The sequence below is a fragment of the Didymosphaeria variabile genome (genome assembly GCF_027946475.1).
Source record: "Didymosphaeria variabile strain IMI 356815 chromosome Unknown scaffold_3, whole genome shotgun sequence".
Classification (NCBI taxonomy): domain Eukaryota; kingdom Fungi; phylum Ascomycota; class Dothideomycetes; order Pleosporales; family Didymosphaeriaceae; genus Didymosphaeria; species Didymosphaeria variabile.
The window spans coordinates 3,820,322-3,844,518 of record NW_026611622.1 but is presented as its reverse complement, the minus strand read 5'-3'; the positions used below and the strand labels follow the sequence as shown (position 1 = coordinate 3,844,518).

Below are 24,197 nucleotides of genomic sequence, written 5' to 3'. Positions count from 1 at the left end.
AGGTCGAGTCATGCTAGGACGCGGTGCATGTGACATGATTAGAACGGCTCTATACTGCCAATGAACAACACATTGTACAAGTGTACATATACAAGTAATCTACAACGAGATTTAGCTCGTCATCGGCCAAGTCCACTTCTTGACGACTTTCCAGGTACAATAAACATTTATCTCTTCTCGTGCGACTCTAACGGAGCCTCGACCCTTGTCTTGTCCTCGATCTCTTTCTCTTTCTTCACCGCTTCGATCCTGTCTTTGAGAAGCGCTATCTCTACGTCCACTTTCAAAATCCTCTCCCTCATCATCCCCTCATATTCTTCATCACTTAGCGTTCGCATAGGGCTCCACTTGCTCTTCCCTAACCGCTGCATAAATGTCTCTTTCACTTCGCCCTTCTCCTTCATCTCTCTCTCCTCCCTAGCTTTTCCCGATTTCCGAACGTCCAGCCACTCATACGCGTGCTGTCCTCCGAATCCAAACAAGGAAAACATAATGGTACCGGGGATAACGTTCCGTGGCCCACGGAAAAGGAAGCCCAACGTAAAGCCAGTGGCTGCGCCGGAGATGGTGGATGCGCGGATGCGGTCTGAGTGGGAGGGGCCATGATCAGGAAGGGGGAGTAGGGGTGCACCGCGAGTGAGATTCCACCAGTTTCGCAGGCCGGTAGAGTTGAGGATAGAGGTCCGGATACTGAAGAAGGTCGTGCCGATGGCGAACCACTGAGCGCCCGAGACAAGGGAGAAGAGGACGGGGGTTTGGGTGCGGAGGGTGCCGTAGGTAGCGCCGACAATGAGACCAGGGATAGCTGGGTATATTAGTCGGATCATGAGGAATTATCTAAATTTGCAAAGCTTTGCTAGAATTGATCGCGACAAGAAAAAGGACAGAGCTCCCACGAGAAATGAACCCCGTAGATGCATACGTGTGTATGGATCCATGGATGGATGGAGCAAGGGCACGTGATATCGCTTGGCAGGTGCGCAATTCCTTTGGGTGCTGCCTCCCTGCCGGTTGAAATGCAAGCAGCTTCCGAAAGTAACTCTTGAAGTTTTGGTGGATTGATGGTTATACAACAACAATGGCTTGTACTTGAGGGAATAGTAGACGAGATGCGGACTTACCAGAACCAGCGCCCATCAGCGCCCCCTTTTTGGCCACATGGAGTGGATGCGTGACCAGAGTCTGGTCAGGCGATGTACTCATTGCTATCACATCGACAGATGCAAAACGAACCTCGACTGGGAATGCTGTAAGAGGCGCAAAATCCGGGGACGGAAAGCACTACGGAATGCCAAGCGTTTTAGCGTGTAGAGAATGAACATTAATCGCACTTGCCTGCCCGCGATTTTCTTCAGGCAGGTCCCCTCGACCACACCCCCACATACTTCGGCGAACGAACCACTTACACACATACAAGAATTCTTGAGAGCCCGCATAGCTCTCAGGATATACTCGGCCAGCGCGCAGTTTCGACAGCGCGTTGACTGCTAACCGCAATCATGGGTACGTTGCCTCGCGCACTCGGTACGACGTCAGGCAGCGCCGACACTCTACCCCACCTTTTGCGCGGCCTGCAAATTCATGCGACATCCGTAGCTAACATTTGTGCTTTGCAGGTCCGAAAAAGCAGCAGAAAATGTCCCTGGGGGACTTTCTGGGCGACCAATGTAGGCCCGACCCCGCTCCGTGTGGGGAGGCGAAAGGCTGACGCTGTTGTAGCACTCGGATCATGGGCTGATGAAATGGAGGATATGCCCGTCAATGGTGAGTAGCCCCTCTCTTGCGAGTCGCAATTTTGAGTACTAACTTTGCTGCAGCCTCAAGTAAATAACCCCATCTCTCGCTTCGCAAGTTCTCAACAAACGGTGTACTAATTACCTTGTAGGCGGCGGCGGCGGCTATGGAGGAGGCGAGAGGCGCACTTTCAGCTCCGCTGGCGGTGGATTCGGTTCCGACCGCGGCGCAGGCGGTGGTGGCTTCGGTATGTTTGATTATTGCGGTATTCGAACGTGTGCTAATGGATTCGACAGGTGGTAGCGACCGCCTTGGAGGCTACGCTGTGCGCGAGGAACTCCCTCTTCCTTCCAGGCCCCCGTATACGGCCCATCTGGGTAACCTCTCTTTCGATGCTACCGAGGGCGATATCAACGACTTCTTCACCGACTGCGAGGTCACCAATGTTCGCATTGTGGAGGACAAGCTCGAGCGAAAGCCGAAAGGCTTCGGATATGTTGAATTCGGCAGTGTCGATGGCCTGAAGAAGGCGCTCGACCTGTCTGGCACGCAATTCCAAGGCAGAAATATCCGAGTTAGCGTTGCTGAACCTCGTACGTATTGGACGTGCATATGGCTGCGAACACAAGATACTGACAAGTTGCAGCCAAAGACCGTCCCGAACAAAAGGATATGTCCGACTGGACCCGAAGGGGTCCTCTACCTGACCTTCCCGGTCAGCAGCGCCGTCCGTCTGAGCGCGGTGGATATCGCCAGTTCGACGAAGGATCCGATGCAGGTGGTGAGCGGAGACGCCCCCCTCCATTCAGCAGCGATGGCAAGGAGCGCGATTTCGGCAACTGGGAGCGCAAGGGTCCGCTTTCTCCTGTTCCCCAAACGGGGCCTATGAGGGAAGGTGGCCGTGTGCGCAGCAACGACGGTCCCCGCGAGCGACGACAGTCTCCCGCTTGGGGTGAGGGACGCTCCAACGACGGTTCTCGTCCTCCGCGTCGCGAGTTCTCTGACCGACCTCAACATGACCGTCAGCCCACTGCTCCTGAGCTCGACAACCAGTGGCGAACTAAGATGCGTCCGGACGCTCCAGTCAAGTCGCCCACAGCTACGCCTGATGCTAGCACTCCTTCGTCTCCCGCGCCTCAACCTGCCGCTCCGGCAACTCGCCCCAAGCTCAACCTCGCTAAGCGAACTATCTCGGAGGCACCCCAGACTCCCTCGGCCGCCGCCCAATCTGACTCCAAGTCCAACCCATTTGGCGCTGCTAGACCCATTGACACCGCTGCTCGTGAGCGTGAAATTGAGGAGAAGAGGCAACTGGCTATCCGTCAGAAGAAGGAGTCTGACGACAAGGCTCGCGAGGAGCGGAAGGCTAAGGATTCCGCCGAGAAGAGTGTCTCCTCCCCGAAAACCGAGGCACCATCTACCCCCTCAACTGAAAAGACTGAGAATGGGAACGAGGAGAAGCCGCGTGCCAACTTTGAGATTCTACAACGTGTAGGAGAGGAAGCTGATGTCCCTCCAGAGGTTGAAGCTGCCGACGCACCTGCGAACGATGATGTTGTTGACGACAAGAATGTAAAGCCGAAGGAAGTAGTGCGTGATACCAAGCAGGACAACTCTTGGAGACGAAAGTCTAGCACGCCTGCGGCATCCACACCTACCACAACAGAGAGCATGGACGATGACGGTTGGAGTACCGTCACTAAGCCTACGAAGAATCCGAGGGGCGGAAAGGGCCGCGGTGGCCCAGCTCGCGCCATTGCCTCCTAAGCCATGGGCTAGTTGTGGATTAGACATCCACTGTCTTATCAAGCATCTTTTGATGTTCGCAACGCTGCGCATGAGTCTTGACATGAACCGGCCGTCCGGTTTCATGGCTTCGATACTTGCTCAAATTTGCGAGCTTCAAGATCTTGTTGGCAATTTTACGTCCTCTGTCGTACATTGGCATATATCTCTTTCAGCATGTTCGGTTGCTTTGCCTGTATCTGCTCGCAAGGCGCTGTTCGTTCGGTGCAGGCTGGGTCTTCTTGGACCCATATCATACACGCTCAACGGCTCTCACGTCTCTTCGATCATGACCATCTCCACTTCTACGTGTTTGAGCGCACCACACCTTGTACTCGTTTCCTGTGTTCCAAAAGTTTGATGTCTTCGACTTCCTTCAGATCTGAAAATACGGCATTTTCTGCATCTATACCTCCCCTCTCCATTTGCACGTGCTAGCTTGGGTTTGGTCGAAGGCATACGCGCAATGACTGGCAGTTACGATTGTTTGCTCGGATTTTGAGGGCTGGGCGCGTAGGCTCGGATTTATGAAATGGAGGAAGAGGTGGTCACATTCTGTTCGCGAAATGATAGACGATTTGGTGCTCGGGCATGTATTTAGCTTTTCACGATAGATACGTAATGAGTTGTCTATCTTCTTCACCGCTTGAAAGACTTGATCGATTTTGAACCATATGTCGGGCCTTGATTGGGAAGGTGTAGGCAGTAGATGGGTCTAACTGCAGCCGGTGGTTTTGGTCTCGCCTGCAGAAATATCGTTCCACCGCTTGTCGACCGCAAGCGGAAACAGTCAGCCCACCGCAGCAATCATATGAGTGCTACGGCGAGAGGCAGAGGGTGGAAGAATACTAAAATGATCAGCCCGTGCTGTGTTACGAATTATGAAGTAGAGCATGCGTACAATATTTTAGCGACTACGCGCTGTCTCGCTTTCGATCAACGCACAGTCTAGTGTAGTACGGAAGGATATGTATTCTTGTATGAGTGTCCCAATGTCTGGCTCACTACTCAGATAGTAGCCACACTCGCGTACATGTGAACGTCGGTAATACGCTATTGGGTCGCAAGTTTGGAGACTCATTGCAGTCTAAAGTCATCACAGGACCTACTAACAAAGACCATGTTACGGAGCCTCCAATAATCGAGACTTCTTTCCAACTATTATGGAGTGCAAGGGCCATCCTTCGAGTATAAAAGCCTCGATGTGATTTTCGTGGCCATTTGACGATCGCTCCTTTGCGGGGCCTAGCCTAATTGGACCCTGCGTGATCTTCATACGTCAGACTGCACCGCTTGTATAACTTCGATAATCTTGGTTTAACTGAATTCCTGTAACAACTCTCCTCAATAACATTTTCGTTCTTTACCGTATCGCGTCCCCGTTTGATGTTCATGTAGATTGATTTTCCAGTGCAATGTCCTCGCAAAGCCAACCTCCTGATCCAAAGACAACTACGTCACAGCCGAAACAAGCGAGATCGAGAAAAGCTGCAGTTCCGGCTGAACAGAATGTTTCTGGGAGAGCAGGCTCCGCCGGTGGAGTCATGCTAGAGAAGGACCGTACTGCGAAGGGAACAGCTCCTTCTAAACCGGCTGCAAAGGCCGCAGCTGTTGCGACTTCGGAGGTCGAGGATAAAGATGCAGCGATCACCTCAACAGGCCCCAACAGACAACGGAGGCGACCACGAAAGCTCAACAGAGACACTCCTGCCAATGACGCTCCCTCCGCCGCTACTGGCGCGCCGATCACGCCGGCCCCTACCACCGAGATCGAAGCGTTGAAATCCCGTGTTCGGGGGCTCGAAGCAAAGGTTGAGGAGCTTTATCAGTCGTCAGAAGGGAGAACTCGCTCGCCTCGACGTCGCGGCAAGGGCCGTAAAAACTCGTCCGCGCAGTCAGTCCCTACGGTCAACACTGTTTCTGCCGAGGTCGAGGAGGAAGAAGCAGACGAGGAGCTCATACGCGCTGAAGAAGAGCTAGAAAGCGCAAGGCAGGAGTTGGAGATCTACCAACCCAGAAACAGAATGCGGGGCAAGAGGTCTACGTCGGGCGATATAGATTACATTGAAGAGATTCCACGAGAGGGAGCCGAAGAGATGATAGACAACGAAGGGCGTCAGGTTACTCTGACAGGCAGCTATCGCATTCCCCTGCCTGCTAAGCTTGATATGAAGGATGTAAAGACCATACAATCTGGAGTCTCAGCGGCCCAAAATGTTGCAAGATCCTTCCTCGAGCAACGCCGGGCCGCTCGTGGGGCTTCCGCATCCTCCAATCCGCCCACTCCAAGTGCGGCATCCGCGAAGTCGACGAATACTACGCCCAAGCCTAGCAGGAAGACGAGCAGCATGGAAGTCACAAAGGAAACGGATGGCAAGAGCTGGGGTGAGTGGTTTGGCGGGTACAGTGTGGCCATTAGCAGGGCAGTCAAGACCATCGAAGCGGAAGCCGCAGTCGAGACCCAGAGAGCGCAAGCGAGTGCACCGGCTGCGGCACCTGGGTCGAGGAAAGCGTCTGGAAAGAGACCTACAGCGAGGGGAAGGCAGAGTGAGGGAGTTGCTTAGATGCTTTCCCACAGGAGAACGGTCTGAGTACGATCAGCGCTGCGATCAGGGCTAGGCTCACAATCGTACTCATGTCTTCGTCTTCGTCTTGCATGATTTACGATATGTTCATATTAGGTTAGGCTTTTCTGTATGATTAGGAGTCCTCGGTTCACATGTGATTGATCGACGTAGGTAGTCGATTCTTGGTACTTCTGGCGCGCATAGGGATGTTCTTGAGTACTGTGTAGGTATTGTACAGCATTTACGAAAATAATGTCAATGGATTACATAGCCGTGAATTGGGTTAACGATGATACCAGAGGGGCAGAACCGTGAAGGCTGTGAGTAAAGCCGGGCGTATAGATAATGTACCTGTGGCCTCTGTGTTGCCCTTCCTGGGGGGACTTGATGGTGTTCTCGATGCAAACTTCAGGCGAGGTGTGGCCCTACACATTATGAATGTTGGGAGAATATACGCGTACGTGGTGTGACACTCGCATGCACGGACGCTACGATCCCGCTTGGAGCCCATGGTGTGTGCTAAAAGCCGTGTGAACCAGCGGTGACTTGTGCAGGCCGGATCCCGGTGCCGTGACCCCTGCAACGCCAATGCACATCTCCCGCTCCCAATCAAGGCACAAAACTCACTTCATCAGACTGATTCATAGTCTTCGACCATGGCGTGAGTGTCCCTGATTGCAGGAGTCAGCCAGGCACGCCACGGCGTATCCGCAAATTGGCACACGAAAAGGATTTCTAGTCTGTCTTCCAAGGTGTTGAGATGCCAGCAGGGTGATCGATCGCGTCATGGTGACCTAAGACCCCAATGACATAACGCGTTACGCCACACCTGCACTAACCAGCCATCCAATGCGGGTCGCATGTCTGGACTGTCGACTGCAGTGCATCGTGCACTAGACGTTGTGTCGCGCGTTTACAGACGCTCGCTGTTGCTGTGGCTGGACGGTCCTCGCAATCCTGTGTTTGGAGGGGAGGAATTGAACGAAGGACGTGGGCGACGTGCGGAGTAAAGGCACCCCTGGCGGCCATGGCGATGGGATTTGGCGCGCAGGATGGGATTTGCGCCTGTGGCTTGAGCGCGTTCAACATGCGATGACGCACACCAGGATCAACACCTGGCATCCCCATTGGCGATCCGAGACTTCAAGCCAGGCCGCGCCGTCGACATCCGTCATTGACGGGCCTCTGTGGCCTCCTTTGGGCGCGAGCCAGCCCAATTGGGGCATAGGGAGCTGGAATGGCGATTGCGGCCTTGAGCGCACATTACTCGCTTTGTCCTGCGCCGGGCCTCGATCGGGCAGCGCAAATCACTGCTGGCAGAACGCTGGCCCAGGCGTGTTTGGCGCGCGTGCGGGGAGTAGCGAAAGCTCATTTTGCGTGTCGCGGCCATGACGTCGGGGAACACACGCAGGGCAGGTTTCGTGCCACGGCAACGACGACGCAGCCCAGCAACCGAATAAAACGTGCCCAGCGCTCCTGCTCTGTCTCACTCACATATACCACCTCTTTTGATACCCTAACTCGCCCACCCACCACCCACATCCCCCACCTAATCACTATTTAGCTCGCGTCCGTATACTTGATACCCCAGCATACGCCTGATTGATATTGATCCACCATGTCGTCCTCCAAGGCCGTAAACGTGCCGGTCAACGAGAAACAGAAGGAGAAGGATGTCAACAACAAGCTCCAGCTCTACGGCATCTCCCAAGGTATGTGCACATGAAGGTGCTACGGCACATACCCGCGCCCGGGCCACGTGCGCGACAACAACTGACCTGCATCACAGCATTCGCCAACGGCAAAGTCCCCTCAAACAAGCAGATTGATGTTGCCCTCAACTCGGCGCTGGCCTCAAGACAGTTGAGCTCTCCTTCCAAGAAGCTGTCCGCGGAGGGTCAGACACTTGTTGCCGATCTGAAGGACGTCATCGAGCAGGCCAAGACACTACTGCTCACCAAGAATGAGGGTAACCTGCTACAAGACTTCATTTGGCAGACCGAGCAGATTACCGGCGGCAACGCGCAGGTTCCTCAAGCACCTGTCGACAAGGACACTGCCAGGCAGCATGGCAACGAGGCCCTCGAGGGTCTCCGCACCCTCGGCACCCTTATCATCTCCAATGGCCAGTTCAGGAAGCTCCTCTCGGACGCTACCATCCTCTTACGGGACATTGCTGGCGACGCTGCCCAGAACACGGCCAACAAGGTGAAGCCGGGTGAGCATCAGCTCAACCAGATGGACCGCCCGGCCGAAGACAACACCTGGCATGACGTCCCCGACTTTTCCAAGGACAACCTTAAGAATCAGATGAAGCAGCAGTCCCCCTTCTCCAAGGGCGACGCTCAGAAGGCCGCGGGTGATGTTACTCAGGCCGCTCACCCCGAGGGCTCGCGCGACCCCGCTGATGTTGCTCAAGCTGGTGCCACCGAAGCCCAGACTGGTCAGGCGACCGGTCTTAATGCTCAAAACGCTGCGAGCGAGGCCAAGCGTCAGGTGTCCGAGAACGTTCCAGAGGAGCAAAAGGACCGCGCGCGTCAACAACGCGAGCGCCTGAACAACTACCTCCGACAGAAGATGCCCGAGGAGCGCCGTGAGCAGACCATCTGGCGTCTAAAGAAGATGGTCGTCGAAATCCAGGGCCACCAAGACTACCAGCGCGCCATCGACACTTTGCTAACATTGGCCGAGCGCTACGCCGGACACGGTCGTGATGTTGCCCAGCAGGGCAAGGGATCCGTCCAAGGTGCGCATCAGGATGATTCGCTTCAGATGGCGGAAGCTGACCTCAAGGTGTGTTCTTCAGGCTTTGTTCGTGATAATATAGATTGGCTAACGAATATCAAGACTCTGTTGGAACGCTTTGCCAACAGCACCTCTTTCGATGATCTAATCGACTCCATCAACCAGATCTACAAGGACGCTGACCGCGACCCTGACCTCAAGAACTGGTTCAAGCACATGGATGCCTACGTCCGCAAGTGCCTGAAGCAGCAAGGCTTCATCATGGAGGATAGCTCCAACGAGGAGTGGAACCGCTTGTATGACGATGGACACGCGCTCCTTCGTGGACGCTACCGTGGCCATACCGACCGTATTGCCGACGAGTTCAAGTTCATCGGTCAGCAGTTCGACTCTGACCCTCAGAACAGGGCTTTTGCCAACTCCCTTACGAAGCTGTTCAATGACCTTGGCCATGACGAGAATGGCACGACGACTTTCAAGCCTCATCTCGTTAAGGATTTGACTGAAGTCATCCTTCCCGGCATCTTCGAAAACATCCGCTATGTCCCTATTCCTCGTATTGAGTACTCTGACCCTATGGTCGACGCTGTTGTTGAGAACCTCGTCATTGAGGGTGACAATCTCGCACCTAACGTTGCCGAATTTGGCTCTGACAACTACTGGCGCTGGGGCCGCAAGCACGTGTCCAGCAAGAACAAGAACAAGGTTATGCTGTCTGTTAGCGGCATTCAGATGGACCTCCGCGACGTTTCATACTATGTGAAGCGTAAGCAGGGCTTCCCTTCGATTACCGACAAGGGTGTCATGGACATCTTCATGGGTGGCAATGGATTCAGCTTTAAGGTCGAGATGGAGAACGCTGACAGGTCCAACGACAACGTTCACTACTTCAAGATTAACAAGGTTACTAGCGATATCGAGAACTTGCAGATCAAGATGAAGAAGAGCAATCACAAGCTTCTCTTCAACCTCTTCAAGCCACTTCTGCTTAAGGTCATGCGCCCTGTCATTCAGCGCGTCCTTGAGAAGCAGATCAAGGACAACGTCAATCAGCTCGACGCCATTATCTACGACATCAAGAAGGAAGCCGACAAGGCTGCCGAGGACGCCAAGCGTAACCCTGATCCGGAGAACATTCAGAACATCTACCAGCGCTATGCTTCTGCTGCCAACCAGCGCATTATGCAGGGCAAGCAGAAGAAGGACAAGCTTGAGGAGCGTGCCAAGGATACACACGTCAACATGGCCGTTACTCAACATGACAGCATGTTCCAGAACATCAACCTCCCCGGCGGCATCAGCACAAAGGCCACTGAGTACAAGGAGCTCGCTGCTAAAGGTGAGAAGTGGGAGAGTCCCATCTTCGGCATCGGCAGTGCCAAGGAGACCTCTACTCTTCCCAAGATTCCCTCCGTCCAGCGCAAGCCTCACGGTCGCCCCGAGGGGTACGGAGCTGATCCTAGCATGGGTGGTCCTGGTGCTGGTCTTGGTAGCTCTCAGGGTGTTGGATCCGGCTTCCATAACGAGGCCGGTCAGGGCTTGTCTCAGACTGGCTACGATGGTGCTGGCTACGGCCAGGGAGGCTCCACTGGTGCTGGATACGCACAAGGAGGCCCAACTGGCGCCGGATACTCACAAGGAGGTCCAACTGGTGCCGGATACGCACAGGGAGGTCCAACTGGTGCCGGGTTCGCACAAGGTCACCCGACTGGTGCTGGTGCTGGCCTCGCCAATCAGATGGACGGTGCTTTCAACGCATCTGCCCCCAACACTGAGTCCGTCCCCGGAGGTACTGGCACTGCTGGCGCCCAGCCAGGCCAAGGCCAATGTGAGTAATATCCATCTTTGTAGCATTTTGAACTTTACTTATCATTCATTAGTCAACACTACCCTCGGTGCCAACAACCCCGTTCTCCGCGGTGACATTTAAGCGCCTCGTTTGATCGACGTTGCTTTCTTGTATGATATACCCGCGTGACTTGATATTCACGAATTTTCTTTTTACTCGGCTCGTTTTGGTAATGGATGATACCACCTCGCCTATTGGCGCATGAGTATATGGTTTTCCAAAAATGGTTTGGATGGATAAGTTCGCTCGTAATGTGGAGGCTTGGGCGTGGGATGGATAAAATGACTAGCGCACGAATGCAATTTTCCGTAGTTTGTTATGCATTGATTCTGTTTCTCGTGAAGGTGATTGTAATGTTGACTCATTCTTATTGAAGTTATATCCAATACCGTGTCGTGATAAGAGGATTTATGTTCACTTTTAGGCGAAAGCGGGCTACAAGCTCACCAGCACTTAAGCAAGACAATCATAGATTGTACGTCTCAGAGTGGCTCGCTCCACCATGCTTGTTTAGGATTACACTTCGACGCTGTAAAGTCCATGTTCACATACACGCGAGAGAATGTATGCAATCAACTGCGTGTGGTTTGCATTGGTGGCGTGGTGGGATGAATTCTTAATCCTGTGTATATATCTTTAACGTGGTGAAACGTGAGCCCGCAATCGCCTGCTTAGGGGGGAGGAGCTTCGTGAGAAGTTGGGAAAATACGGTAATTTCAATTGGATACAGTCGTATAGATTTCCGTGCATCTAGCGTACATATCATCGTAACATTATATTCTACATGGCCTCATCAGGGTTACCACGACCGACTCGTCACACAAGCAACAGCCGTCCAGCCTACGCTCCACCGCACGCTGCCCATTACTACAACCAGCACGCATATCCCCGCAGCGACATTGGCGAAAGCGTACTTCCACGCGTGACTCCTCTTCAACGTGTCGATTTCTAGTACCCATGTAGACACGGTAGTCAGACACCCGTCGAAGCCGTCCATGATGCCCTGCAGGACCTGGCATCCCGTCCGGCCGCCGCCCACGCCAGACCCGCCGATACGGACGTGTTGCAGATCGTACGCCATGCCCAGGACAGCGGTGCCGAAGATGTTGACGGCGAAGGTACCCAGTGGAAACGAGGGGATGATGGGGTTCAACTTGAGCGAGACGTAGAAGCGCAGGAGGCAGCCGAGGGGAGCGAAGACGCAGGCGAAGACGGCTTGGCCGCGCCAGGTCTCGGTCGACGCGTGTCGGTCAGGGGGCCATATCGCCAGGAAGATGGCACCGAGCCAGGCGCCCCAGGCGACGAATACGACTATGGGATCGATGATTGCGCGCGTAAAGCGGAAGGGCAGCGTGGGTGTGAAGCGGTCGAGTAGAAGGGCGATGTGTGCGCCTGCCTTGAGCGCGGAGTAGCATACTGCTATGGTGATGATTACGACTGCGAGGCCGGCCATGAAAGAGTATCCGGCGTTTCGCCCAGCCATCACGTTAGTGTTGGGATACCGGAGGTCATTGAGGAAGGCGAGGAAGACGTCACGGATGAAGCTTGAGAAGCTCGTGAAGCTGCCGCAGAAGCCAGTCGCAAGTCCAATGTATAGCGGGATCGTCTTCTTCACTTTGGCGTGCGAGGCTGCCTTGTTCTTGTGTTCGAGAGCCTTTTCTTCGTCGGAGGCCGGTGTGCGTGGAGGCGTAGGTGCGCGGTGACCCCATTCCTGGCGGAAGAGGCGGCGGTCTTGCGAGAGAAAGCCCATAAACAGCGTGCCGCCAAAGTTAGCCCAGAGCACTGGGAAGGTAGATGGTGCGCCGGGGTAGAAGGTTAGCCATTGGACGCCCAGGCGCGCGAGTGTACCGAGTATGGCGAAGAAAATCAGGTACGAGATGGTGTAGAGCTCTGTAGCGAACGGGTGGTACGTTGATTTTTGCTCAGATCGGTGGCGGCCTATTGAGGGTAGGGCGGTAACGGAAGATGGGGTGCCTCGTCCGGGTATGAAGCTGCTTCGGCCAGAGCGCTGCTTTCTGGATTGTGACGCTGAGCGCTCTTCTTCTAGCGTGTGGTGGACGTATCGTCGGCCTTCGTTTGGATTCTGTATGGGCGCCGGGGCCTCGACTTCATCCAGTCCGTCGTCATCTTCAGGCCCATCCGGGAACAGCAGCTCCTCTATGTTCCTGCCTCGTGAGCCCGCCGGCGCATTGCTCCCTCCAGTGCCGCCTCTACTTCGCGTTCTTCGCTTGTCCAAGCCATGCTTTCTCTGTGGGATGCGTGGCACGTTGGGAGCGGGCGAGGATCTATCCGGTACGTCTGGTATGCGTGTCGGCGAGTGTGGGGGTGACACGTAGTCGTCGTCGAGAGTGTAGGCGCGAGCCTGCTGGCCACTGACGGGACGTGACTGTGGGCGCGACTGCGGGCGCGACGGGGTGTGAGATCGGTCGGAGCGCAAAGAAGAGCGTTGCTGGTTGTAGTGCGAGTCGCGCCGCCGCGAGGCATCGTCACTGTCGGCCATTATTGCTTTTTCTTGGACGACGCAGCACGATCAATGGATGGGAACACAACAACGGCCATGCAGCTTTTCTAAAACGTATGCGGACGGCACGGCAGGCTCTGTGGCGCCGGCTGGAACCACCAGGACCAGAGTTGAGCAGCCGTCGAACCGCAGGCCGCCTCAGCTCAACGATATTTTAAAAGGATCGCCCGCTGTTATTGCACGAAGCGAGGCGGCGTGCGCTGGGATCAGTGTGCTATGGCAGGGCATGGTGTAACAGGCACAAAAGCACGATGACGGTTGTGCTCGATCGTCGCGGTACGATGCCTGCAAGGAACAGCCCTCGGCCTCCTCCGCATATGCGCTAGGCGATAGCTTGACAAGCCGCCCTCTTATCAGCGGTCCCGCCCGCCTTGCAGCTACAACGGAGCCTCAAAGCTCCAGCTGTCCCCTTCGGTTACAAATAGTCAGAGTGTAGTATTTGCAGCGTGGCAGGAGCTCGTTACACAAACATAAAACATGGCGAACCTACCCAAGAATGCCCACGTCTCGCAGCATCCGTGTCTGCAAGCGAAGCTCTCCCAGCTGCGCTCCGCAACCACAAGCTCCAAGGATGTCCAGTCGCTCGTACACGAGATCGCCATGATGGTCGGCTATGAGGCCCTGGCGCAGGGGTTGAAGACACAGCAGGGAAGCACCGTACGTATCACCATATCTCATCCTGGAATCATACCTGTGCATCGTTTCCTCCATCAGCGCGGAGCTTGTTCCCCGCATCTGCTCTGGACCCCACCCGCCATGTCCCGTCACACACAATAGCATATGTCTAATGCTACACACATATCACTATAAATCATTCAAAAGGCTGACTTTAGCAGGACAAATCACCGCTTGGCTACTCCTATACCACCACTACCACCTCCCCACACCCCACCTCCATATCCCTGGTCCCCATCCTACGGAGCGGCCTCTCCATGGTCCCCGCCCTGACCTCACTTCTTCCTCAGCCCGTTGCAGTCCACCACCTCGGCCTGTACCGTGAGAAGAGCACCCTCCAACCGGTCGAGTATTATAACAACTTGCCATATCACGCGCCCACGACATCAAACCCAAATGCCAGCGGTCCCTCGGAGCTCGCCATCATCGTCGACCCTGTCATTGCCACTGGTGCGACTGCCTCTGCTGCCATTGACAGCCTGAAGGACTGGGGTGTGAAGAGGATCATTGTCGTCAGTGTACTAGCGACTGAGGAGGGGCTGAAGCAGGCCTGTGGCGAGTGGGAGGAGGGTGTTGAGATATGGGTAGGTGGATGTGATGGCGAGGTTGATGAGAAGGGCATGATCAAGCCCGGGCTGGGTGATATTGGAGACAGACTCTTCCTGACGCTTGGAAAATGATTTCACGGAAAGTCCGTCTGCCCAAGTAAACAGCACCGTGGGTGGATTCACTGAGAGTAAGTAAGACAATCTAAGGAAGTTTAACACAACTTGAGGCGCACTGAGGGTTGGCGGCTTGTGGGTCATGCGACTTTGACAGCGTGGCTCTCAAGAGGAGCTGCGATGAGTACTGACCTGTCTGAGTCGCGTCTTATGTTCGCATTGCGGCAGTAAATGTGTTTGGTCAAGTTCTACCTCAGCCGCTCGCGGGGGCACCTGCTCCATTTGATTTGCTACTCATAAACAAAAGCATATGCGGAAGCGTCGCCAGCACGCTCGCTTGGCTCCTTTTGAATATTTGTTCTCAACTGAACAGATGACCGATCCATTGGATTGGGTTTCAATATTCTAGCCGAGCCGTTGCACCGTCGTTCTATCGCACCTTCGCTATCTAATCGTTACATCTACCGGTACGATTTGAAGAAGTTTACAACACGTGTTTACTCTGGGATTTCTCACACTTTCACACATACGCCGAGGTGTGACGTGGCGGTGCCCGGACAACCGACTGACGGCGATAGGCTGAGGCAGCATTCACTCCAGGCGCGCCAGTCACGCGACACGGAAGCGGCTCGGCGACTGCCGAACTCGTAGCACTCATTATCAACACTCGACGCTCTCTTATCAACAGGGTTCCACAGCACATCGCGGAATGGGAGTCGCGTTGTGCCTCATGTCGCTGTCAGCTAGGACTGAGCCGCCAGATCCTACATCGACTGAGCCGGCGAAATGCTCACCTCTGCTAAAGCTCCCTAATGAGTTGCTGCTCTCCGTCACTCAGCGACTCTGCGATAACAGCGATCTTTGCCAGCTTTCACTTGTTTGCCGGAGGTTGAAGGATGTCGCGCAAGAAACACTTCTGAAAGAGGTCGTGCTGCCAGCTTACAGTACGCGCGAGCTAGTCCGAACGCTGTGCGACCGTCCAGATCTATGCGGGAAGATCAATAGTGTAGATCTCGACGACTACGCTTGCTCAGGACGCCCAAAACATGGTTTCAGACCCACCGAGTGGAGCTACTTCCGCAAGTGCCGCGAAATCATCGGAAAAGAAGTCTTCAACAAGGTTGTGGACCGCAAGGATGGCGTACAACTACCGTGCCCCAAGGAGCACCCATTCTTTCTGGACGTCCTGATTGCGGCTTGCCCGAACATCAAGGAGCTCATTATAAGGTTGCCTGGAATCGAGCAAGATCCGGTGCAAATCATTTTGGGTGAGTATAACCACGGAACAAACCTTGGGGTGTATGGGTCTTGTTGCTTATTTGGGAGCAACATACGGCTTGCAACAGCTATCGAAATCTTACATATCCATGAAATCGCTTGCTGACTTCCAACAGGCATTGAAAATGGTAGCGCGCTGAATCCGTTCTTTGGAGTATCGCGAGATTTGCTTGAGAAACGACTACGGACCCTCACGATCCGCGAATCTAGGGGCTACATGCTTCTCAAGACTCCCAACGTGACACTGTCCGGATACTCACATCTGACGTTCCTGAGTATACCCACAGATGCTTTGATTTTCATGTCCCGGATACCAACTGCTGTCGCTCAGGCGCTGCCCACGAGCCTTCATCATCTACAGATCAAACCTTGCAATCGCTTCATCGTTCTGTGGTTCCCAGAGTTGGCCGCGGCTTATTTCAACGGCTTGCTTCCCAAGTTGTGTCAAATCGATCTTCATTTCCAGGATTGTCTGAAAGATAGCTTACTCTTGATTGACCAGGGGCGCGGTCGTCTAAGGCCACTGAGAGATGTCATCGGCATGTTGAAGCACGATTACGGAGCCTCTCTGCGGGGCTACAACGGATCTGGCGAGTTCACAGGGTACCTGCTGGAGGAACTCGAAGCTTGGTCACTCCTCTCTAATACTGAGCTGTGGTATCCCTCCGGAACAGATACGGAATTCTCATCGATGGTTGCGAGGACGGCGGAAGGTGCGCCACGAAGCAGGTCCAAAGAGGAGATCCGCACATATATCAAGCGCGATATAATATTCAGGTTCAAGCCCGATGTCTACCTCCAAGTCAATGCTCCTCTTTCGTTTCCCACAGGTGCAAAGGAACTGCCAAAGGTTGTGAAGCCAAGCTTCACCAGCGAATTCGCACGTTGGCTAGCATCCGTGGCAGCTACCCAACGAAAGTCCGAGTCAGCTCTTCGTGAAGCACCAGCACAATCAAGTCTGGAATCACCGATCGAGGAAGATCCTGCAGGTAAGCAGTCCATTGCCATGTATTTCGACGTTGTGCTAGCACGATTTCTAGAACGATTGCTAATTGAGGCGCAGCCACGGCAGCTGCAATGATATTCCAAGGATTAGTTGGCTCCTGCCCTTATGTCCCATTCGATCCTAATCAATGGCTCGATCTACAATTCTTCGAAGACCTACGTTCGCAGAGGAGAAAGGCTCTGGTCCCATCCAAAGGCAAGAACAACCAAAAGAGAAAGCATACCGTAACCTCTGTCGTGCGAGGAGGTAGCAATGCTCGACGTGTCAAAGCGAGGTTGTCGGGATAAGTGTGATGTCGCTTCCGGAATCAGTGGATGATGCAGATGTCATGTCTGTACGTCGCGGACAGGGATGTAATGGATAGTTACCAGAGGGTAACCTCCTAGAATAAAAGGACGCGGAACAGCGAGGGACCAGATATATGGCTTTGCGAAGGCAATGAGGCTCATTCAACGGACCATACGGAGGGTGTTGCAACAACATAGTTGAATACTGGGATCAAAATTCCAGAGGCATGTTACTATTTCGGTCATATCAGTATGCCTCATAGGCTTAGCGGCCGTTGCGTATAAGCGCAGCCGTGCCCATAATGGAAGCTTGCATCACAGTGCCCTACAGTTACTTTATTCACACCCTTGTAGCATTGTTCTAGACCCTTGCCGCGGCAATAAGGCTGTGTTCTGTGCCCTGCAGTGCCCCAGCAACGTCGAGTATGACATCGGTGGCGCAGCGGCTGTGGTGCTCACCCTCGTCCCCCGCGCACCGTTATCGATACCACGACCGCTATACCATGCATACTGACGTATCGTGATCACGATCTATCCGAGCTGAAGACTGGGTCTAGATCCTGTAGACGGTGTGTTTATGGCCATCAACTCAAGATGATTCGAATGTAAAAGACGACTGCGCTCAGCCAGGTAGAAGTACGAGGGTGGCGGAAGTGTGGAGTTCTAGACCATGCACTTTGCGTTAGAAGCTGAGCATCGTACAGCCAACCCCTCTCTACATGGCAGCGATTGACAATATAACATTTAGCGCTTCCCTGCGAATAGTTCATATATCGACCCAAAACCACCTGAGATTGAGCAAAAGACCATCATCCCATATCTCACACATCGACCACAATTATGAAGCTGCCAATGGACACAGCTCGAGAAGCTCAGCAGCCTACGCCGTGCATCAACGAAGATTCGCATCTCACAATCACCATCCACATGACTCCAACAAAGACAAGACCACGCCGACCCGTTCAACGTGCAGACAACGTTATAATCGAGACCCCAAGGTACCACTCACCAACACAACTACCTCCACCCACAATTTTCGTGTTCCACCCCGCTCCAGTAATCTTCCACCTTGCTAGCGCAGATGCGAGCAGCGAACGGACGTGGAAAAGGATACGAAGGCAAACAAGGAAAGCGTCACGAACAGGGCAACAGCACATGCAGCCCGACTCGCCAACTCCCTTGTGAAAATCAGTATTTGAACGCGCATAATTATTTCCATCGCAGTAGCGATAAAGGTTACGAAGTCACGTCTGATTACCATTCGAAGATAATGCCTGTCAGGTTGTGGAAGACCCCCAGTCCTGGCGGATGCTCATGTCGCGAATGCTCTCCAATACTCGGCGGTGACGATGGCGCTCGGGTAGCTCGACGTTCACATGCTTGAACGGGACTGAACTCGACTAATTCAATTCTTCTGCTCCGGGAGGATTGCCTCTTTTGCTATATAGCAGGAGAAATATGCTTAGTATACCTGACTTTGGCGTTCCGACTTGGTCCTCTTGGGTCTGACACAACCTTGTTCTTATACAACAAGACTTTCTCAGGGTATGTAAGGTCTCTTGGAGGAGCGAGGGAAACCAATGACCAGGGCATTGGCAGATCTAAAAATTATTGATGACTTGGTATCGGACTGCGTTTCAACGATGATACGTGCCATGACGCAGGACAAGTCCACAATCATATTATTTTCAAGTCAACCAATTCGTTCCTCTTGTGGCACTGATTCTATAGTGTGAGGGAAGTGTTCATGATGCGAAGTCGACGAGCGAGGTCCATGATTCAGGGTCTCCCACGAGCCTCGGGTATCCGCGTTCCAGATGACGTCTTCACAGGTGACACAAAGAGCGGAGCCGCCTACAACATCCCCGCACGTTTCTTCGCTCCTCTTACAGATATCTAATTCTTGAATACCATTTCAAAGCCTATTCTGTCCTTCGCAGAAACGCTTTGATCGCTTGCAAGGCGTCCACTTATCGCCATGACCTACGTCTACAATGCGCAGCTCGTAAGCTTCACGTGCGCTTCGAAGTGATGCGAATGTTGATTTATGTAGGATGCGTTCACGCTGTACCACCAGTCGAACGAAGACAGATCGCGTAAAGAGGTGGCGGGACCTGCACTGCCTGCACTTGGGCACGCGACTTCCGGTGCAGCTGGCACGGCCATTTCCAAGCTCATAACCTATCCTCTGGAACTTGTGATAACGCGACTGCAAGCACAGAAGCAATTCCAGACCGATGGAAGCAAGGCGGACTACGACGGCATCCTCGATGCAGCACGAAAGATCTACGAAAATGAAGGAGGAATTGGGGCGTTCTACAACGGTGTTTCGCAGGAGATCGTCAAGGGAATGGCGGACAGTTTTCTTTTCTTCCTTGCATATTCTTACGTTGGTGAAAAGAGGAGAGCATCACAAGGATCACGCAAGCTGTCAGCTGTAGATGAGATTGGTGTAGGAGTTGTTGCTGGGGCATTCGCCAAGTTATGGACAACGCCGATACAGAACATCGTCACGCGGAAGCAGACCGCCGCTCTGGTACACGCACGGGATCCTATATCGTCAATCTCACCCAATTTGAGCGCCAAGGACATAGCTTTACAGATTCGAGATGAGAAGGGATGGCAGGGTTTCTGGTCGGGTTACTCTGCGAGCCTGGTGTTGACGCTGAACCCCTCGATTACGTTCCTGCTGCACAAGATGCTACTACGGCTACTTGTATCGAGAGACAAGCGATCGGACCCCGGAGCTCGACTCACTTTCCTCATAGCGGCAGTCAGCAAAGCGCTCGCGTCTACGATTACATACCCATTCTCGCTAGCAAAGACCCGCGCTCAGGTATCCTCGCAGAAGCCGTCCCAGGCCACAGGCCCTACGTCTGAAACGGAGAAGTCAGACGTTAGCCAGTCACCAGCGGTACAAGCACGCCAACGAACCGTCTTCAGCACTATTCTCCGCATCGCTAAGACCGAAGGCTTGTGGGCGCTCTATCAAGGCCTGGGTGCAGAAGTGTTGAAGGGGTTTTTCTCGCATGGGATCACGATGCTCATGAAAGATCAGATTCACACTGTCATCATCAATCTGTACTACCTCATTCTGAAGTCACTCAAGCAGTATCCTAGCCCGGAAGAAATGGCGAAGTTGGCGTCTGAACAGGCACAGGATGCATATGAGCAAGGCAAACAACAGGCTGGCGATGCGTATGCCAAGGGCGTGGTAGTTGCTGAGTCTGCTGCGGGCAAGGTGCAAGAAGTGGTGGTGATTGGGTCGCAACAGGCAGAGGAGCTGCTCGAGAAAGGGCGAGAGGTGGCGGGCAATGCTTCGAAACAGGTGCAGGAGAAGCTTAGTGGCGAAAAGTGAGCGATGGGTAAGGTTTTTGAACATTGAAAGTGTACATATATACCAGGGTTGTAGCGTTGCATTTCCATGTACTGGGTGTATTTTTGGCAAATTGGACGATGGCGAGCCTGACCTGGTTATGAGATTGGGGCGTTTCAGGTTGATCTGATCGAGGTGAGAACCTCGAGACACAATGTAATAAAATTTGTATCAGACGTTTATTTTCAACTGGTGCGATTTGTCTTTCAAGGTTAGCAGTTGAGCAGGAAAGACAGGTGTGTTGGGCTGCATAGACACTGCAAGCGGTAACGCTGTCACATTGAGCTAGCGGCCTGCATGTGGTTTCCAGTCGCAACGGTTAGCCACGCGGGAAACTGAGATGGCTGGTGCGTCAACAAACGCCCCTCGACCAACATCACCACGACACCACCTACTCTACCGCCCCGGATACTAACCACTAACCAGCACAGGGACAGGACAAATATATACTGCGACGCTGTTTGCGGCGCAAAGACATTCGGCTGAATTGTGAGTCGCCGCATGACTGTTATCAACAGCGCATGCCCGCGACGTGAAACATCGACCGCGGCCGCACAAGGGAGGAACGACCGCCTCTCACTTGCGCTCCCTCTACTGCGCAGCGCATTCACTACTCTGCCCACCAACTCTATTCCTTCAGCGCGCCCGGGCGCACCCCGCATAACGACACCAGCGCCTGCTCCTGAGCCGCAGCCAACAACACTGACGTCGCGCCTGCACCATGGCCGACGGCGCCTCCTCGCCCGCGCGAGGCGAGTGGAGCAGCACCGAGGAAGAGCTGGCATACTACAAGACGCAGTATGAAACTTTGGAGGTCGAGCTGCAGGAGTTTCAGGCCTCTAGCAAGGAGCTAGAGGTGGAGATGGAGAAGGACATCGAGGAGAGCGAAAAGCGGGAGCGCAAGCTGAAAGAGAAAGTTGAGGGGCTCGGCTTCGAAGTTGAAGAGTGGAAGGTACGCTATCATCCGCCTAGGCCGCGAGCGACTTTGCTCTAGATACTGACGTTCGTGTGCAGACCAAATACAAGCAAAGCAAGACCGAAGCCAGCAATGCGCAGAATACACTCCAGAAGGAGATCACGGCGCTCCGCGAGTCGCAGCGATCGCTCCAGATGCAGCTCCGCGATACCGAAGTCCAGAACGACGACCTAGAGCGCCAAGGTCGTAATCAAACATCGTCGCTTGAGGACCTGGAGTCCAAATACAACGTCACCCTAGAACGAACCGTCATGTTGGACGAGGAGATCAAGATTGGGGAACAGGAGCGTGAGGGCTTGAGAATCGAGACCCAACGACTTCGGGACGAATTGTCCGACCTTCGCATCGAGGCTGAGATCGTACAAGAGAAGCTGCGCATCGCAGAGGAGACCATAGAGAGCCACCATCAACGCAAGACCTCGAACCTGCTTGCTGGCGATTCGTTACGTCCCCGCTCACCCGTCTCAGAGACATCGACCTCCGCCACCACGCTTTCTTCGCCCACGACCGCTTCCACGCCACCTCGCTCAAAACCCGAATCTTTGCTTCCCGATACTACGCCTCCTTCTCCACCTCTATCCGAAGCATCACTTGCTACAAAGCCTGTACCTTCGACGCCTATGCCTGCACGGAAAAAGTCTATTGCGTTAGACCCCTCCGCCACGCCCCGACCTGGCATATACTCCTCACGACCAGCACGGCACTCTCGAGCCCCCAGTATTCCAACGTCGATGAGGGCTGCAGCCACACCCAGCGGTCGTGCTACGCCTTCTATCCGGACCACCGCCCCGGCGCAAAAGAGCGCCAGGCCAAGTGTGGGAGGAAAGCCAGCGGGTGGTCTGCCGAGGTCTGGTTCCTTGTACCAGATTCGAAATCTAATTGGCAACATGCAGAAGCTTGAGGAGCGTGTACACAACGTGAGATCGAGACTACCGGCTCCGACGCATACCCCACCACGTGCCAGTCCGCGTACCGCAAGTGCTCTCGGACACCACATACCGAGCACCGTGACAGTAAGAAGAAGCAGCAAACGAACGTCACAAGCTTCCACGAGCTCCGCTATGAACAACACTGGTGAAACTGGCGTGAGCCGTCTGTCCTTCGGAGTGTCGCGCGAGCCCAGCAGCAGCCGCCCGAGCAGTCGGGCCTCTGTAGCGTCCCAGCGACCAGCGAGCAGGAGCAGCACGCGGACGCCATTGGGCCACTACGCCTCTTCGTCCATCAGTGGGGTAGAGGGGCGGATCCCACGCCCACGGAGCTCAATGAGCGGACAGTCTAGTGGGCACAGCCATTCCCATTCGATGTCTTTATCGGGCGCCATGCGGGACGACCCAGACGGCCTGAGTGATGGGAGCAGTTCAGCCACACCTATAGGGCGCCGCATGTCGGTCGACAGGACAGGCATTCCCACCCCGAGCGGCATTCCACGGAGACAGAGCGCAGGAAGAAGGACCAGCGCAGAGCTGGGTATGCATGGAATGGGTCCTCCTGCGAGGCCGCGCAAGATGAGCCAGGTAGAGGAGTCCTTCTAGGAGTGAGCATACACTTGAGCAAATTGGGCAGGTTCCTGCAGACGACGCATCTTCTTATCGGTACATGATTCGTTACGATCTTCTGCATTGGCTTGGAGTTGGGATGGCATCTGCATCGAAGGCGACTGGGGTTCAATGCCCAATTTGGAACACATTGCACATATGGGATGAGACGGCTATTTGTCGGGTCGCGGCATGGACGCTTCTTGAGATTGGCATTCTTAGGCATCTCATTCACATACTTTACCATTTCATTTGTTTCGGCGGAGAGGATACCCGGTAGTAGGCAGGCAGAAACGGCAATCGCGTCTCAATGATATTGTCAAATCAAGAGTGGTTCCCACTATCTGCTATATTACTAAGTGACATGGTACAGCAGAGCCAAAGCAGTGTGCAAATGACATGCCTAGATCCCTGCAGGGCATCTCGCACGTGTTAGTCCGCACAATGCACACGCCGACATAGCCAGGTTTTCACACAATCAGCTTCTTCGGGAACACAAGTCTGCCGGATGCCAGGTACAGATTCTGACAGGTGCAGCACGGATGGGGAAAATTGTATGGTAGCGAGCACGGGCCTAGGTGTTGACGCTGTCAGTGGGAAACACCATGCGGGAGTCGTACGATTTCTGCGGATCGGTCCGTGACAGACCCTGCAGGTGGGAACCGGAGTGCTCAGCTGGTCGGAACGATGCAGCTTAATCATCACGGAGCTTCCTAGATCCAGATAAGGCCGACGTATATCTTATCTTACCGTCTGTGTTCTACATGTGTATGTTTGTAGCCAGATTCTACAGTACCTGTCGTGTACTTTGTAGGTGGGTCGGCGAAGCAGCGCGACAAGCAGGCTTCGGCTTACTGAGGATCGCCGAGAGACTCATGGCTGAAACCGTGTTTTCTGACAGGCCTCCGCTCGAGAATAGCGATGCAGCATGACGGGCACACGATGGCCCTTCGATAGAGCGGTAGTTGGTAGTTGGGGTCGTACCGGACGGACTCCGAAGGGTTGTCAGTGGAGAGCCGACTCGCTTGTAGCATCAAGACACGAGCGAAGGGCTGGTTAGACGTCGACTTGAGCACGAATGATCGGAGCTGTAGAGGGGCGCCGGCAGTGTGAGATGTTAGGCGGGCGCAGTAGCTGTGTTGGTGGAGTGTTGGATGGGCAGGCTCGGAGGCAGAGACACTGGCGCCAGGGGAGTGATGGG

The 24,197-nt window shown here is 54.1% G+C and overlaps 9 protein-coding genes across 9 annotated transcripts; 7 read left to right on the top strand and 2 right to left on the bottom strand.

The window, feature by feature from the left end:
* Window positions 1-167: 167 nt before the first annotated feature.
* N0V89_004596 (uncharacterized protein) lies at window positions 168-1,203 on the bottom strand (the record flags this gene model as incomplete). Its single annotated transcript, XM_056213380.1, has 2 exons — window positions 168-805; window positions 1,122-1,203. 2 exons carry the CDS (start codon window positions 1,201-1,203, stop codon window positions 168-170), a joined length of 720 nt encoding a protein of 239 aa, XP_056073688.1.
* A 296-nt stretch (window positions 1,204-1,499) lies between these two features.
* Window positions 1,500-3,501, top strand: TIF3 (Eukaryotic translation initiation factor 4B; the record flags this gene model as incomplete). The annotated part of the gene is made up of 6 exons (XM_056213379.1): window positions 1,500-1,503; window positions 1,617-1,667; window positions 1,720-1,764; window positions 1,886-1,981; window positions 2,031-2,327; window positions 2,381-3,501. 6 exons carry the CDS (start codon window positions 1,500-1,502, stop codon window positions 3,499-3,501), a joined length of 1,614 nt encoding a protein of 537 aa, XP_056073687.1.
* Window positions 3,502-4,934: 1,433 nt separating this feature from the next.
* On the top strand, window positions 4,935-6,083 carry N0V89_004594 (uncharacterized protein; the record flags this gene model as incomplete). The annotated part of the gene is made up of 1 exon (XM_056213378.1): window positions 4,935-6,083. The coding sequence occupies one exon, from the start codon at window positions 4,935-4,937 to the stop codon at window positions 6,081-6,083; it is 1,149 nt and encodes a 382-aa protein (XP_056073686.1).
* Window positions 6,084-7,704: 1,621 nt separating this feature from the next.
* N0V89_004593 (uncharacterized protein) lies at window positions 7,705-10,667 on the top strand (the record flags this gene model as incomplete). Its single annotated transcript, XM_056213377.1, has 2 exons — window positions 7,705-7,798; window positions 7,876-10,667. The coding sequence occupies 2 exons, from the start codon at window positions 7,705-7,707 to the stop codon at window positions 10,665-10,667; spliced, it is 2,886 nt and encodes a 961-aa protein (XP_056073685.1).
* Window positions 10,668-11,479: 812 nt separating this feature from the next.
* N0V89_004592 (uncharacterized protein) lies at window positions 11,480-13,180 on the bottom strand (the record flags this gene model as incomplete). The annotated part of the gene is made up of 1 exon (XM_056213376.1): window positions 11,480-13,180. One exon carries the CDS (start codon window positions 13,178-13,180, stop codon window positions 11,480-11,482), a length of 1,701 nt encoding a protein of 566 aa, XP_056073684.1.
* A 498-nt stretch (window positions 13,181-13,678) lies between these two features.
* N0V89_004591 (uncharacterized protein) lies at window positions 13,679-14,556 on the top strand (the record flags this gene model as incomplete). The annotated part of the gene is made up of 2 exons (XM_056213375.1): window positions 13,679-13,858; window positions 14,038-14,556. The coding sequence occupies 2 exons, from the start codon at window positions 13,679-13,681 to the stop codon at window positions 14,554-14,556; spliced, it is 699 nt and encodes a 232-aa protein (XP_056073683.1).
* Window positions 14,557-15,268: 712 nt separating this feature from the next.
* Window positions 15,269-17,109, top strand: N0V89_004590 (uncharacterized protein; the record flags this gene model as incomplete). Its single annotated transcript, XM_056213374.1, has 3 exons — window positions 15,269-15,806; window positions 15,933-16,805; window positions 16,880-17,109. 3 exons carry the CDS (start codon window positions 15,269-15,271, stop codon window positions 17,107-17,109), a joined length of 1,641 nt encoding a protein of 546 aa, XP_056073682.1.
* Window positions 17,110-19,087: 1,978 nt separating this feature from the next.
* N0V89_004589 (uncharacterized protein) lies at window positions 19,088-20,467 on the top strand (the record flags this gene model as incomplete). Its single annotated transcript, XM_056213373.1, has 2 exons — window positions 19,088-19,114; window positions 19,163-20,467. 2 exons carry the CDS (start codon window positions 19,088-19,090, stop codon window positions 20,465-20,467), a joined length of 1,332 nt encoding a protein of 443 aa, XP_056073681.1.
* Window positions 20,468-21,206: 739 nt separating this feature from the next.
* Window positions 21,207-22,993, top strand: NDE1_1 (NADH:ubiquinone oxidoreductase; the record flags this gene model as incomplete). Its single annotated transcript, XM_056213372.1, has 2 exons — window positions 21,207-21,437; window positions 21,458-22,993. The coding sequence occupies 2 exons, from the start codon at window positions 21,207-21,209 to the stop codon at window positions 22,991-22,993; spliced, it is 1,767 nt and encodes a 588-aa protein (XP_056073680.1).
* Between the last annotated feature and the right edge of the window lie 1,204 nt (window positions 22,994-24,197).